The 15455-nt window shown below is 40.2% G+C and overlaps 1 protein-coding gene across 1 annotated transcript; it reads right to left on the bottom strand.

The window, feature by feature from the left end:
- Positions 1 to 6420: 6420 nt before the first annotated feature.
- LOC115638181 (olfactory receptor 10C1-like) lies at positions 6421 to 7356 on the bottom strand. Its single transcript, XM_030539748.1, has one exon. The coding sequence runs from the start codon at positions 7354 to 7356 to the stop codon at positions 6421 to 6423; it is 936 nt and encodes a 311-aa protein (XP_030395608.1).
- Between the last annotated feature and the right edge of the window lie 8099 nt (positions 7357 to 15455).

Genomic DNA, 15455 nt, shown 5'->3' with positions numbered 1-15455 from the left:
TACTCCTGTTCTTTTTGAGGAGACAGACTAACACGGCTGCTACTCTGAAACCTGTCAAATTACAGTTATTTATGGCATCCCTATGAAACTCATTGCAATTAATGCAGTCATGCCAGTAAAAAACAGGAGGAAAGCTACGGTAGCCAAACATCTACCCTATCTGATGTACACAGTCAGTTCATCGAAGTCCACATGGTTCCATCAGTGTAAACTCAATTAAGTGAGATCAGAGCTGAGGAATTAATTTCCTTTTTCATATTACTAACTATCTTTGATCAAAAAACAGAATTTATATGCCCCATGGCAAATACAAAGATTTCAAAATTTCATTTAATCACAAACCAGGATGAAAAGGCAAAATATCTGATTTTATTATACAAAATTATATATTCCAAAAGTATTTTGTTGGAATCTTATGAATACATGATGAAATGTTTCATTTCAATCATCTAACAATATTTCATTTTTGCACATTTGAATGATATCTTCCATGTAATCATTTTGAATTGAATAAAATAGACAAAACTTTCTGATGTCCTATCCAAATTTAGACAGAATCAATATGTTGCAATGTAAAAGGTTTTGATTTAATCAAATCAGCATTTTCTGCACTCAGTTGAATATCTGTGCTTGGAACTTTAAAACAGAGCACATTTCAGTTCAAGAAATAATGGGAATTTAAGGAGACTCATCTAGATTCAGCACATTTAGAAGAATCCAAAAGAAATATAGTCAAAACAAAAAAATTCTCACCTCCTCCATAGGTCATGTTCATCTCCTTTCTGTGATCAAAACCAAATTCAGTATCAGAAGAAATGGGAAAATTTAACAGCTTCTTTGGAAACCCTGGGGACCTGGTCTTTGATTCACCTCAAATCCCCATTGTATGAAGCCGTATCATGGCTATTCAGGCAGTGTCTTCCTCCAGTTAACATCAATACCAAATAGTTGACTTCAATAGGATTACAATTTGGCACAGAATATTTGCATCTTTGGTTGTGTGTTAAAGTTCTAAGTCCTGTGGGCACCTTTCGAAATTCCACTTCTCATAACCAAGCAAAGGACTCACAGTTTGGTCCAAATACAGGATGCCTCCAGCCAAACGCCATTGAGTGCAAACAATTCCCACCCAAGTGAAATGGCAGGATCGTTGCATCACATCACAACTACAGAACCAAGCCCAGGCTACCTTTGACAAATGATAACTTCACAAAGTCAAAGGGAAGATTCTTAAAAACAATTAACAGCACCTTCATCTACAAAAGCCCCATTATTTTCCATGTGAATTAGATTGGCAGAACCTGTTCCTAATTAATCAAGGGTAAAATTTTCTAATCAATCTAATCTAAATAATTTTCTAAACATCTAAGTGATTTACAAGCTTAAGTATTATTTCTGCAAGTGACTTAGGCAGCCAGGCCCATGTTTATCACAGTATGTACATTCCTAATTCCTATTGACTTGACTCAGAGTTAGGCACCTGAACGACCAGAATCCTTTGAAAATATGAACTTTAATGCACGTCAATGGAAACATTACCCCAAGACTCATCCTCATTGTGAGGAAGGGTTAGGGTTAGATTCACAAAGAGAGTTTGGTGCCTAAATGCCACTTTAGGTGCCCAAATCCCAGATTTAGCTATCACTGGTGTTCGCAAAGCCTTATAGGCAGCTCAGTTTCTTGATGTCAATGTATCCTTGATACCTGTTTGTAAGGCTCTCGGCATGAGCACTGTGGCTTCTCTCTAGGCATCTGGATTCATAGATTCTAACGACAGAAGGGACTGTTGTGATCACCCCATCTGACCTCCTGTATACCACAGTCCACAGAACTTCCCCAAAATAATTCTTAGAACAGATCTTTTCGAAAAACATCCAATCTTGATTTAAAAATTGTCAGTGAGAGGAAATCCACCATGACCCTTGGTTAATTGTTCCAATGGTAGTGTATGCCCTACTTCTGGTCTCAATTTGTCTAGCTTTAATGTTCAGTCATTCCATCATGTTATATCTTTTTCTTCTAAATTGAAGAGCCCATTATTAAAATATTTGTTCTCTCTGTAGATACTTATACACTGTAATCAAGTCACCACTTAATATTCTCTTTCTAAAGCAAAATAGATTGAGCTCCTTTAGTCCATCACTGTAAGGCAGGTTTTCTAATCCTTTAATGATTTTCATGGCTCTTTTTCTCTGAAACCTCTCAAATTTATCAGTAACCTTCTTGAATTGTGGACAGAAGCAGTAGACAGCATTTCAGCAGTGGTTACACCAGTAGCAAATACAGTGGTGAAATAACCCCTCTACTCCTGCTCGAGATTCCCCTGTTTATGCATCACAGGATGGAATTAGCTGTTTGGCCCAAAGCATTGCACTGAGAGCTCATGTTCACCTGATTTTCTACTACAACCTTTCCAGAGTCACTGTTTCCCAGGATAGAGTCTCCCATGCTGTAAATATGGCCTGCATTCATTTTGAAAAGCCAATTGTATGCTTGTTCACAGTTAACCAAGCGATTCAGATCTCTCACAGTCAGCGACCTAGCCATTTCATTATTTTCTACAGCCCTAACTTTTGTGTCACTTACAAATACAATCCAGGTAATTGATAAAAATCTTGACTAGTGAAAGGCTAAGTACTGATACCTAAAGGATCTCGCTAGCCACATTCCCACTAAGTGATGATTCCCTGTTGACAGTTACATTTTGAGATCTAACAATTAGCTAGTTTTAATGCATTTAATGTGAGCTGTCTTAATTTTATGTTGTTCTATTTTTTTAATAAAAATGTTGTTTAGTTCCAAGACAAAGCTGTATATAAGGCTCAGTGAAACCCACAAACCAGCGAAGATGAAATCTTGGTGGTTCCTCCACTGGGCTAGGTCCTGCATCCACTCAATGACATACCTTAGGAATCTCCAGGAATAAACCTGAGCTAATCTATGCAATGGATCTTACTCAAGGCACTGATTATAAACACCTGATAGACACTTAGATTAGAACAACACACCTTTATTTAGCAATTTAAGAAAATGTAATATAATGGGCTGAGAATAATTAAAAATGTCACAACCAATTTAAATCAGCAGGAGGCACACAAATAAATCAATTAATAAATACAGTGCACAGCAGTGAATGAAACTTAACCATCTTACATTTGCACCTGCACCAGTTACCCCACCCTGGAATGTGCCTTCCTCTCAATGTAAGAGTTCTAGACACTTGCATGGGCCTGCTAGAAGATTTTGAACCTGGGGACAACATTTTACTGGTCCAATAAAACCATCCAGCCCAGGCAGCAAGGGGCAGAGAGCTGCTAACCTGGGGTCATTAAGTGCTTTGTAAGCCCGCTGAAGGTGGGAGTTTTTACAACCAGAGATCAATAACCCTGGATTGATGATAAGACCCCTTCATAGGAAATTAGGGTTGGAGGGGACCTCAAAAGGTCATCTAGTCCCATCCCCTGACAGGTTTTTACCCTGGTACCCTAAATGGCCCCCTCAAGGATTGAACTCACAAACCTGGGTTTAGCAGGGCAATACTCAAACCACTGGGCTAACCCTCCCCCCTTTTAGTTCTTCCCAGACTCAGTCAACCTTTTTCAGTCTCATTGCTGTCCCCATTCCCTTGAAAGCACTTTCCCAAACTACAAAGATGGTGGTTACTCAAATTTAGGGTTGCCAAATTTCTGATTACAGAAAACTGAACAGTTTTGGCCCAACCCCAGCCCCACTCTTCTCTGAGGTCCCACCCCACTCACTCCATCTCCCGCACCTTCTCTGACTCACTCAATTTCACCGGGCTGGGGCACAAGGTTGGGTTGTGGCAGGCAATGAGGACTCTGGCTGGGAGTGCAGACTCTGGGGTGAGGCTGAGGATGAGGGGATTGGGGTGCAGGAGGGGGCTATGGGCTGGACCCAAGTGATTCAGAGTGTAGGAGGGAGTGAGGGTTCCGGCTGGGGGGTACAGGCTCTGGGGTGGGGCCTGAAATGAGGGGTTCCAAGTGTGGGAGGGAGCTCTGGGCTGTGCCTGGAGGTGGGAGCACAGGATGGGATTAGGGCTCCAGCTAGGGGTGCAGGCTCTGGAGTGGGGCTGGTAATGAAGGGTTTGAGGTGCAAGCAGTGGCTCAGGACTGAGGCTGAGGGGTTGAGGTGCTGTAGGAGGTGTTGGCTTCAGCTGGCGCTTACCTCAAATGTCTCCCGGAAGCAGTCGCATGTCTTCCTTCCATCTCCTAGGAGGATACGCAGCCAGGTGGCTCAACGTGATGCACCATCTGCAGGCACCACCCCCACATCTCCCATTGGCTGTGGTTCCTGGACAATGGGAGCTGAGGAGCCGGAGCTCGGAGCAGGGGCAGCACAAAGAGCTCCTTGACTACCCCTTAGCCTAGGAGCCAGACGGGAGACATGCCACTGCTTCCAGGGACCACGCAGAGCCAGGGCACACAGGGAACCCGCCTTATCCTGCTGCGCTGCCGACTGGACTTTCAGTGGCCTGGTCAGCACTGGTTACTGGAGCCGCCAGTGTCCCTTTTCTACCAGGAGTTCTGGTCCAAAACCAGATGTTTACAACCCTGCTCACACGCTCTTCACTGCAGACCCACTTCAGTCAGTTCTGGGTACAGCAACTTTCTCTGCACTGGCTCCAGTGAAGCCCAACACTAGCTGCCCTGGTTCCTGGCTAGGTCAAGGTCCCAGCAGACTCTCAATATCAGCTTCTGGCTTTCTAGCAGCGGCTGAGCAGCAGTTCTGGCTTGACAAAGAAATCTCCACACACACACCGCTGGCAGGATCTCACCTCCCCACCAAGGTGGAGCCCACTGCATGGTCTCCCTGCATTCCTTTGAAGCAGAAGTGTCTCTCTTTTTCCCAAGGCATCTTGGGAGTTGTAGTCTCCAAGGCTGGATTGCAGCACTCAGGATTTTCCCAACTGTAACAACCCAAACCAGTTCAGATACCCCTCTAGTAGAGGGTACCTACAGTTAGGACACCCAGCTGGGGTATGGGACATCCCCTGTTCAAGTTCCCCTCCCCTGGAAAAGGACCAAGAATTTGAACAGACATTTCCTGCCTCTCATGGCTTTTTTTGATAAATACTTGCATATTCATTAGGCCAAAGAGCATGTGAGAATCACCCTCTAGTTTGGTGGTTGAGGTTCTCCCCTGGAAGGTGGCAGCCCCAGGAACCAGGTGCACTGCTCTGACGACTCTTTAATTATTTATGTAAATTGGAACGCTATTCAACAGGTGAGGCTGAGGGAACCTCACAACAGAATATCCCAGAGCTCAGTTGTTAAGGCATTCATCTGGGAGGTGGAAACCCCCTCTACAAATCCCTTCTCCTCATCAGATAGATGGGGAACTGAATGGGGGTCTCCCACTTACCAGGTGTGTACCAAAGCTTCTAAGCTAAAAGTTATAGGGAAGCTGCTATTGCACCCAACTCCTCCTCCATTGTTTCTTGCAAGAAACCCCTCAGGAACCTACCTCCAGAAGACAGTTCCTTTCTGGACATCACAAGCGGAGATAGACACTTCACTTCAGTCTGGACCTAGGCACTGGACTCGTGTTGAGGGGCAGGGCTTAGCACACATGCCTCAACTCAGCATCTCCCACTAGCTAGTTTATCCTGGCTTTTGTGGAGCCCATTGTTTGGAGTCTATCTCCCTCCTCTCATTCTACAGGGAAGCTAGGCCCCAAACCCAGGCTTTGTGAAACACTGTGGTTTTCAATATGCCTAAAATTTAGGCATGGTGAGAAGGAGACATATTAATCACACTGGATGTACCCCTGATGAACAATGAATTCCTAGTGAAAAATAGATGTTGTGATTAATGGTTTTACGTGTCCCGGGACCAAAGAATGATATGTATGAGTTCACCAGCAATGCAGATTTCCTCCTAGACCTCAGATATACCATGTGCAATCTAATTATAAATATCAGAGGGGTAGCTGTGTTTTAAATACTTAAATACTTCTACTGAAGCTGAAAAAATAATAGCAAAACATTTTCAAGCTCCTCCACCCAATACATGTTTTTTTCTTTGTGTCTAGTGATGAGAAATCTTTGAGGAATTTAGAAATTTCAGCCAACTCTAATTTAAATATGAGAGATTTTTCTACAAAATTTAGATACACTAGAATTAGAACAGGTCGAAAAATGCAAAGAGGGAGCAGTGTAATTTTCTCTTCTTTTCTTTTCTAAATAGTCACAGATTTTTAGGACAGAAGGGGATTGAAAAAATCCTCGTTTCTTTTGCTGAAAATTCATAATTTTAATTACAAAAACTAATTGAAATACAAACTTCAAAAAAAGTTTTCCAGCACCACATTTGATTAGATAAATTTCTTCATAATGTTGAGATGTTTCTTCCATGCTGTAGATTTTCTTGAAAGGGCATAACCCAGCTGAAGGGAAATTATCTATATTTCTGAAAGAAATATCTTCATCCCTATTTTCCTCAAAGCACTTTTCATCTCCTTGTTCCTGAGGCTGTAGATAATGGGGTTCAAGATCGGAGTCACCACTGAGTAGAACAGAGAGAGTAACTTGTTCACATCTGGAGAGAAGCTGGACTTGGGACTCATGTACATGACAAGGGCCGTCCCATAGAACAATGTTACCACGATGAGGTGTGAGGAGCAGGTGGAGAAGGCTCTGCGCCTGCCTTCAGTGGACCTAATTTTAAGAATGGTGGAGATGATACAGATGTAGGATACCAGGATCAGCATGAAAGGCAGTATGAGGACGAAGGCAGCACCCAAAATTATCAGGATCTCAATCCAAGAGGTGTCCCCGCACACTAGCTTCAGCACTGGCTGGATTTCACAAAATAAGTGGTTGATTACATTGGATCCACAGAAAGGAAGTGTGAAGACAAAAGTTGTGTGTCCCATGGCTGCCAAGGTGCCACAGATAAATGAGCCACCTGTTAGCTGGATGCAAACCCTCTTATTCATGATGGCAGTGTAGTGCAATGGATTGCATATGGCACTGTAGCGGTCATAGGCCATACAAGCAAGCAGGAAGCATTCAGTAACACCGAAGAATAGAAAGAAATACATCTGTACAGCACAACTGGCAAAGGACACGATTTTACTCTCTGAGACCAAGTTGGCTAGTATCTTGGGTAGAGTCACTGATGTGTAACAGACCTCTAGGAAAGACAAGGTCCTGAGGAAGAAATACATAGGAGTGTGAAGAACAGGATCCACACTTATGATGATAATGATGAGGATGTTGCCCAGCACTGTGATGATGTAAATACATAGAAAAACCATGAACAAACCAGGATTCAGGTCTGGGTAATTAGAGAAGCCCAGTATGACAAACTCAATCACAGAGGTGTTTTTTCTCATTTTCTTCTTCAGTATAATTCAACTTGAGAATTAAAAAGAAAAACTGCATATTAGTTGGATACCTTAAATCAAGTCAAATTGGCATCTAATCTATCTATCTATCATGACTTGTCCACTAACTCTCCACACATACATCCCTCTGTCTCTCTGATATGAATCAGGACCGACACTATTTTGCTCCAGTTCTCCTGTCAGAACACTGTCAATCCAGAATAACTTCAATAAGGTTGATGGTTTGCATTCTTCTCTCAGTTCCAACAGGTTTATACTTGGGTATCTTCCTAACCTCAGTGTAAATATACCTTTTTTACTAGCATCAAAAGGGAAAAAAAAAACTTTGACCGATGAAATTGTACTTGTGTAAACCATGAGTGTGATCAGAAACAGCTTCAGTGGGTTTACACTGATGGAATTAAATGTCAAAAGCTGCCTCCAAGTCTTTTGGGGCATGTATGTTGAGATAATATATAGCAGATTTTTGCCTGATGTGTGGCACAATCAGAAAAGTTAGGCCAATATACATCAGCTGAGAACATAGACTTGTTTATCATATATTCACTGCATGACAATTCCAACAGACTACATGGGAATACATGTGGGAGTTATGTTATGCATTGTGCTACAGACATGGCTTGTTTCTCCTCTCCTTTCCACGACATTGGCAACAGTCCATTGACTTCAGTGCCCTTAATTCTGATTTTATTCACTTAGTCCCCTCTTCATTCATGCCTGTACCTCTGTTTGTGCCTCTCTTTATCTACCCATTAATCTCTCCCTATTTCCCACATTCTAAACCTTTTGTAATCCATTTCTTTTCTACTAATTGTCCTTTTACTGACACCACGATAAATTAGGAGTAGCTTCACTGGACCTAACTGGGTTGCATGAATATTACAGTATGGTAAGGAAGATTAGGGTCCATATTTCTCTATATGGGTACATTAATACTGCACTGTACTTAGGGAGGCATACATGGTATGACCCTCTAGCTTGGCAGTGGAGATGGCAAAGCGTGACTTAGGTGAGTAAAGACATGCATGATCCTTAGGGTATGTATCCTACTTGACTCCCTACATACCTTATCAATCTCTCCCCCATCTACACTTCTATTTTAGCAGTGTGGTGTCCTGTGAACTCCCACCTGCTGGAGCCTTTCCCAATACAGAGAATGAGTGTGGAAATGGGGAAAAATCCTGCATCTCTTCACAGTCTCCCACTGCTGGAGCCTTTCACTGCCGCATATAACTACTAGGGCTGTCAAGCAATTAAAAAAATTAATCACGACTAAAAAAATTAATTGCAATTAATTGCACCATTAAACAACAATAGAATACCATTTATTCAAATAATTTTGGATGTTTTCTACATTTTCACATATACTTGTTTCAATTACGACATTGAATACAAAGCATACAGTGCTCACTTTATATTTATTTTTATCACAAGTATATGCACTGTAAAAAACAAAAGAAATTGTATATTTCAATTCACCTAATACAAGTACTGTAGTGCAATCTCTTTATAATGAAAGTTGAACTTACAAATGTAGAATTATGTACAAAAAATAACTGCATTCTAAAATAAAACAATATAAAACTTTAGAGCCTACAAGTTCATTCAGTCCTACTTCAGCCAATCGCTCAGACAAACAAGTTTGGTTACAATTTGCAGGAGATAATGTTGCCCACGTCTTGTTTACAATGTCACCTGAAAGTGAGAACAGGCATTTGCATGGATCTGTTGTAGCCAGCATCGCAAGATATTTATGTGCAGATGCACTTCATATGTCCCTTCATGCTGCAACCACCATTCCAGGGGACATGTGTCCATGTTAATGACGGGTTCTGCTCAATAACCGTCCAAAGCAGAGCAGACCAACCCATGTTCATTTTCATTATCTGAGTCAGATGCCACCAGCATAAGGTGGATTTTCTTTTTTGGTGGTTTGGGTTCTGTAGTTTCTTCATTAGAGTGTTGCTCTTTTAAGACATCTGAAAACATTCTCCACACAGCTGAGATTTTGGAAGGCACTTCAGATTCTTAAACCTTGAGTCAAGTGCTGTATCTATTCTTAGAAAACTCACATTGGTATCTTCTTTGTGTTTTGTCAAATCTGCTGTGAAAGTGTTCTTAAAACAAACGTGCTGGGTCATCATCTGAGATGGCAAGAATATGAAATATATGGCAGAATACAAGTAAAACAGAAGAGGAGACATACAGTTCTCCCTCAAGGAGTTCAATCATAAATTTAATTAATGTATTTTTTTTTTAATGAGCATCATCAGCATGGAAGCATGTCCTCTGGAATATTGGCCAAAGCATGAAGGGGCATATGACTGTTTAGCATATCTGGCAAGTAAATACTTTCCAGTGCCAGCTACAAAATTGCCATGCAAACACCTGTTCTCACTTACAGATGACATTGTAAATAAGATGCAGTGAGCAGTATCTCCCATAAATGTAAAAAAAAATCTTGTTTGTTTTAGCAATTGGCTGAACAAGTAGGACTGAATGGACTTGTGGGCTCTAAAGTTTTACATTGTTTTGGTTTTGAGTGCAGTTATGGAACAAAAAAATCTACATTTCGAAGTTACACTTTCATAATAAAGAGATTGCACTACAGTACTTGTATGAGCTGAATTGAAAAATACTATTTATTTTGTTTATCATTTCACATGCAACTATTTGTAATCAAAAATAATAATATAAAGTAAGCACTGTAGACTTTGCATTCTGTGTTGTAACAGAAATCAATATATTTGAAAATGCAAAAAACATCAAAAAAATTTAATAAATTTCAGTTGGTATTCTTTTGTTTAACAATGCAATTAATCACAATTATTTTTTTAATCCCACTTCATTTTTTTGAGTTAATCATGTGAGTTAACTGTGATTAATCAACAGTCCTAATAACTACACACTGAACTGTGATCACGGACTTCCTTTCATTGTGGCATATAGATATAGACATAGTCCTGTACCATACCCAGTGCCACCAGTGAAGACAAAGACTTGATGAAAGACATGTAGATTATGCTTGGAAAAGATTACTGTTCTCTTGAAAGTGTACTTTAAAAAGGAATCAGTGTTACTGAGTGCAGTTTTTATTTTTATTTTGTTTTATTTTATCATCTGTATGAGGCCTACTCGTCACTGAAATTTAACTTCCTTATGCTCGTTTGGAAGTCTCAAATTTAACTGAATAAATATTTTGACAGTTTCTCAAATGTCTTTGTCAATCTACAATTATTTAGGGCATGTTTCTTCTGTTTATGACCCATGGTAAATGCTAAGTTTTCAATATTTCACTAAATCACAAATCAAGATGAAAGGCAAATGTTCAGAGTTTTTTTTAAATGAAGAATGATATAATCAAAAAAAATTCTTTGAACCTTACAAGCATGTTAGAATGTTTCATTTCAGTAATGTAAAAATGTTTCATTTTAATAAGGTCAAATAATATCTCTCAGAGTTATCGTTTTAACTGGAACAGAATAGAAAAGAATAGAATAGACAAAACATTTTGATAATGTTATTTCAAAATGTAGACAAAATCAGTATATTCCCATGTAAAAGGCTTTGGTTCCATCCAACCAGCATTTTCTGATGGAAAATTGTTGTGCTGGAATATTTTCAAACAGTTCTACAATTAACTGCAGTAGAGTTACCCAGCATTTACGCTAGGTGGGATTGAACTCAGGGCTTTTAAACAGAGCACATTTCAACTTAAGAAATAATAGGGATTTCACAGGACTCATCTAGATTGAGATCACTTAGAGGAATCCAAAGGAAATATACATAACTCTGGACAAATCAAGGAATTTCTCACCTGCTCTGTGTCCCACATTCATCTCCTCTCTGTAGTTACCAAAGAATTCAGTCATGGATTGAACTTCAATATTTAACAGCTTCTTTATAAGCCCCAGGGACCTGGGGTTTGGTACACCTCGGATGTCTCATTACATGAAGTGATAACATCATTATAATGGGAATACTGTACTCTTTCTTCTCCTGAAATTAGTGATAAACATCTAATGATTTCAACAGAGTAGAATACAGCATTGAATATTTTGCATTTTTGGGACAGATATCCAGCTGGCACTTAGGCTCCTAAATCCATAGACACATTTCCAAATTCCACCTCTCATACCCTACAGGGACCTCAGGGTTTGGTTCAAGTGCAGGACGCCTCCAGCAAAATGCCGCTGAGTACTTGCAATTCCCACCCAAGGACAATGGCACAATGCTCACATCACATCACAATTAATGGACTGAGCCAATGCTGCTTTCAACAAATGACAACTTCAAATGGGCAAAGGGAAGATTCTTAAAAACAATAAATTGTTCCTTCATCTGCAGAAGCCCCATTATTTTCAGCGTGAATAAGATTGCCAGAACCTGCTCCTAATTAATCAAGGGTGAAGTCTGATAACCAATCTAATCTAAATAATTTTTGAAACATCTTTTTGATTTACAAGCTTAAGTACCAGTTTTGAAAGTGACTTAGGCAGCTGGGCCCATGTTTATCAAGGTATGTACCTTCCTAATTCCCTTTGACTTGACTCAGAATTAGGCACCTGAATGACCTGAATATCTTTGAAAATCTGGCCTTTAAAGTAAGTCAATGGAAACATTACCCCACAACTCATATTCTCATTGTGAGGGAGAGTTAGGGTTAGATTCACAAAGGTAGTCTGGACTTATCTTAACTGATACTTTAGAGGCCTAAGTCCCAGATTCAGCTACCACTGATATTCACAAAATCCTGGAGGAACCTCAGTTTCTTGGTGTCAACATTCCTTAAGTACCTGGTTATAAGGCTCTGAGCGTGAGCAGAGCAGCCTCTCTCTAGGCCTCTGGATTCAAAGATTCCAAGAACATAAGAACGATTGTGATGATCTGTGATGATCACAGTCTGACCTCTTGTATGACACAGTCCACAGAACTTCCCCAAAATAATTCATAGAACAGATCTTTTTTTCAGACACATCCAACCTTGATTTTAAAATTGTCAGTGAGGGACAATCCACCATGACTCTTGTTTAATTGTTCCAATGGTTAATTACCTCCTCCGTTAAAAATGTGACACACTATTTCTGGTCTGAATTTGTCTTATTGCAAATTCTAGTTATTGGATCATGTGAGAACTTTTGATTCTAGTTTGAAGAGCCCATCATTATATACTTGTTCCCCATGTAGATACTTGTACACTGTAATCAGGTCACCCATAAATTTTCTCTTTCTAAAGCTAAACAGATTGAGCTCATATAGTCTATCACTATAAGGTAGGTTTTCTAACCCTTAAATAATTTTCATGGCTCTTCTCTGAAACCTCTCAAATTTATCAATAGCCTTATGGAATTGTGGACAGAAGAACTAGACATGGTATTTCATCAGTGGTCACAACAGAAGCAAATACTGTGATGAAATAACCTCTCTACTCCTACTCAAGATTTCATTGTTTATACATTACAGGATGGAATTAGTTCTTTTGTCCATCATACTGGGAGCTCATTCTGTACCCAGAAAGATAATGGAGCAAATAATTAAGCAATCAATTTGCAAACACCTGGAAGATAATAAGGTGATAAATAACTGTCAGCATGGATTTCTCAAGAACAGATCGTGTCAAACCAATCTGATAGCTTTCTTTGACAGGGTAACAAGCCCTGTGGATGTGGGGGAAGCAGTAGATGTGGCATATCTTGACTTTAATAAGACTTCTGATACTGTATCACAAGATGTTCTCATAAACAAACTAAGGAAATACAACCTAGATGGAGCTACTATAAGGTGAGTGCATAACTAGTTGGAAAATCGTTCCCAGAGAGTAGTTATCTGTGGTTCACAGTCATACTGGATGTGCATAATGAGTGGCATCCCACAGCGATTGGTTCTGGGTACAATTCTGTGTAATATCTTCATCAATGATTTGGGTAATGGCATAGAGAGTACACTTATAAAGTTTGTGGATGATACCAAGCTGGGAGGGATTGCAAGCACTTTGAAGGATAGGATGAAAATTCAAAATGATTTGGACAAACCGGAGAAATGGTCTGAAGTAAATAGGATGAAATTCAATAAGGACAAATGCAAAGTACTTCACGTAGGAAAGAACTATCAGTTGCACACATACAAAATGGGAAATGACTGCCTAGGAAGAAGTATTGTGGAAAGGGATCTGGAGTTCACAGTGGATCACAAGCTAAATATGAGTCAACAGTATAATGCTGTTGAAAAAAACCTCTCATCATTCTGGGATGTATTAGCAGGAGTACTATAAGCAAGACACGAGAAGTAATCCTTCTGCTCTGCTCCTTGCTCAACTCTAGTATTGTGTCCAGTTCTGGGTGCCACATTTCAGGAAAGATGTGAACAAATTGGAGAAATTCCAGAGAAGCGCAACAAAAATCATTAAAGGTCTAGGAAACATGACCTATGAGTGAAGATTGAACAAAAAATAGGTTTGTTTAGTCTGGAGAAGAGAAGTTTTCAAGTACATAAAAGCTTGTTTCAAGGGGAGAAATTGTTCTTCTTTACCTCTGAGGATAGGACAAAAAGCAATGGACTTAAATTGCAGCAAGGGCAGTTTAGGTTGGTCATTAGGAAAAACTTCCTAACTGTCAAAGTGATTAAGCATTGGAATAAATTGACTAGGGAGTTTGTGGAATCTCCATCATTGGGGATTTTAAAGAGCAGTTTGGACAAACACCAGTCAGGGATGCTCTAGAATATTGAGTCCTGCCTTGAGTGGTGGGGACCAGACTAGATGACCTCTCAAGGTCCATTCCAGTTCTATGATTCTATGTTCAGCTGATTTCCCACTATGACCCCCAAATCTTTTCCACAGTCACTGTTTCCTCAGATAGAGTCCCCCATCTTGTAAGTATGTCCAGCATTCTTTGCTCCTAGAAGTATGCATTTACATTTAGCCATATTGAAAAGCAAATTGTTTGTGCACAGTTAACCAAGAGATTCAGATCTCTCAGAATCAGTGACCTATCCTCTTCATTCACCTGCAAATATTATCCAGGTCATTGGGGAACATTTTGTTTGGTGTAGGGCTAAATACTGACCCCTGCAGACACAGTTCCACTCTATGATGATTCCTAGTTTACAGGTACATTTTGACATATAACAGTTAGCCAGTTTTTAATCCATTTAATGTGAGCTGTCTTAATTTTATGTTGTTCAATTTTTTCAAATAAAAATGTGGTGCAGTACGAAGACAATGTTGTGCACAAGTCTCAGTGCATCCCACAAACCGGCTAAGAAAGAATCTTGGTGGTTCTCCAACCTGGCTGGGCCCTGTACCCACTCAACGGCATACCTTGGGAACCTCCAGGAAGAAACCTGAGCTAATCTGTGCAATGGGTCTTACTCAAAGTTTCCAATTATAAACAATATATACTTAGATTAGAATAAACACACCTTTAGTTAACAACTTAAGAAAATGTTATATAACAGGCTGAGATTAATTAAAATATCCCAACCAATTTAAAACAGCAGGAGTCGCTTCAATAAATCGATACATACAGTTTGCAGCAGTACATGAAACTTAACCAGTTTACATTTGCATTGGCACCAGCCCCACACTCCCCCCTCCATCCCAAGTGTGCACTCCTCTCAACTTCAGAGTTCCAGACACTTGCTTGTGTGGGTGTGCTAGAAGATGCTGAAGCTGGGGACAACACTCTGCTGGTCCAATAAAGCCATCCAGCCCTGGCAACAAGGGGCAGACAGATGCTAACATGGGATCATTACAAGCTGCAGAAGCCCTCTGAAAGTGCTAGTTGGTATAACCAGAGATCAGTAACCCTAGGACCTAGTTGGATGATAACACCTCTTAATTTCGTCTCAAACTTGGGAAATGCTTTACAGTCACTTTGCTTCTTTACAGTCCTCTTCCCTTGCAAGCACTTTCCCAAACAGCAGAGCTGCCTTCATGGCAGGGCAACCTCAGTCAATTCTTGGCACAGCAACAGTCTTCTCTGGCTCCAATGAAGCCCAGCAATAGCTCCCATGGTTCTCTGATAGGTCAAAGTCCCAGCAGAGTCTCAATAGCAGCCTCTGGCTTTCTAGCAGCAGCTCCTGAATGG

This window comes from Gopherus evgoodei, chromosome 21 (assembly GCF_007399415.2).
Source record: "Gopherus evgoodei ecotype Sinaloan lineage chromosome 21, rGopEvg1_v1.p, whole genome shotgun sequence".
Lineage (NCBI taxonomy): Eukaryota > Metazoa > Chordata > Testudines > Testudinidae > Gopherus > Gopherus evgoodei.
Note: the sequence above shows the minus strand (reverse complement) of the source record. Positions and strands in the feature narration are given on the sequence as shown.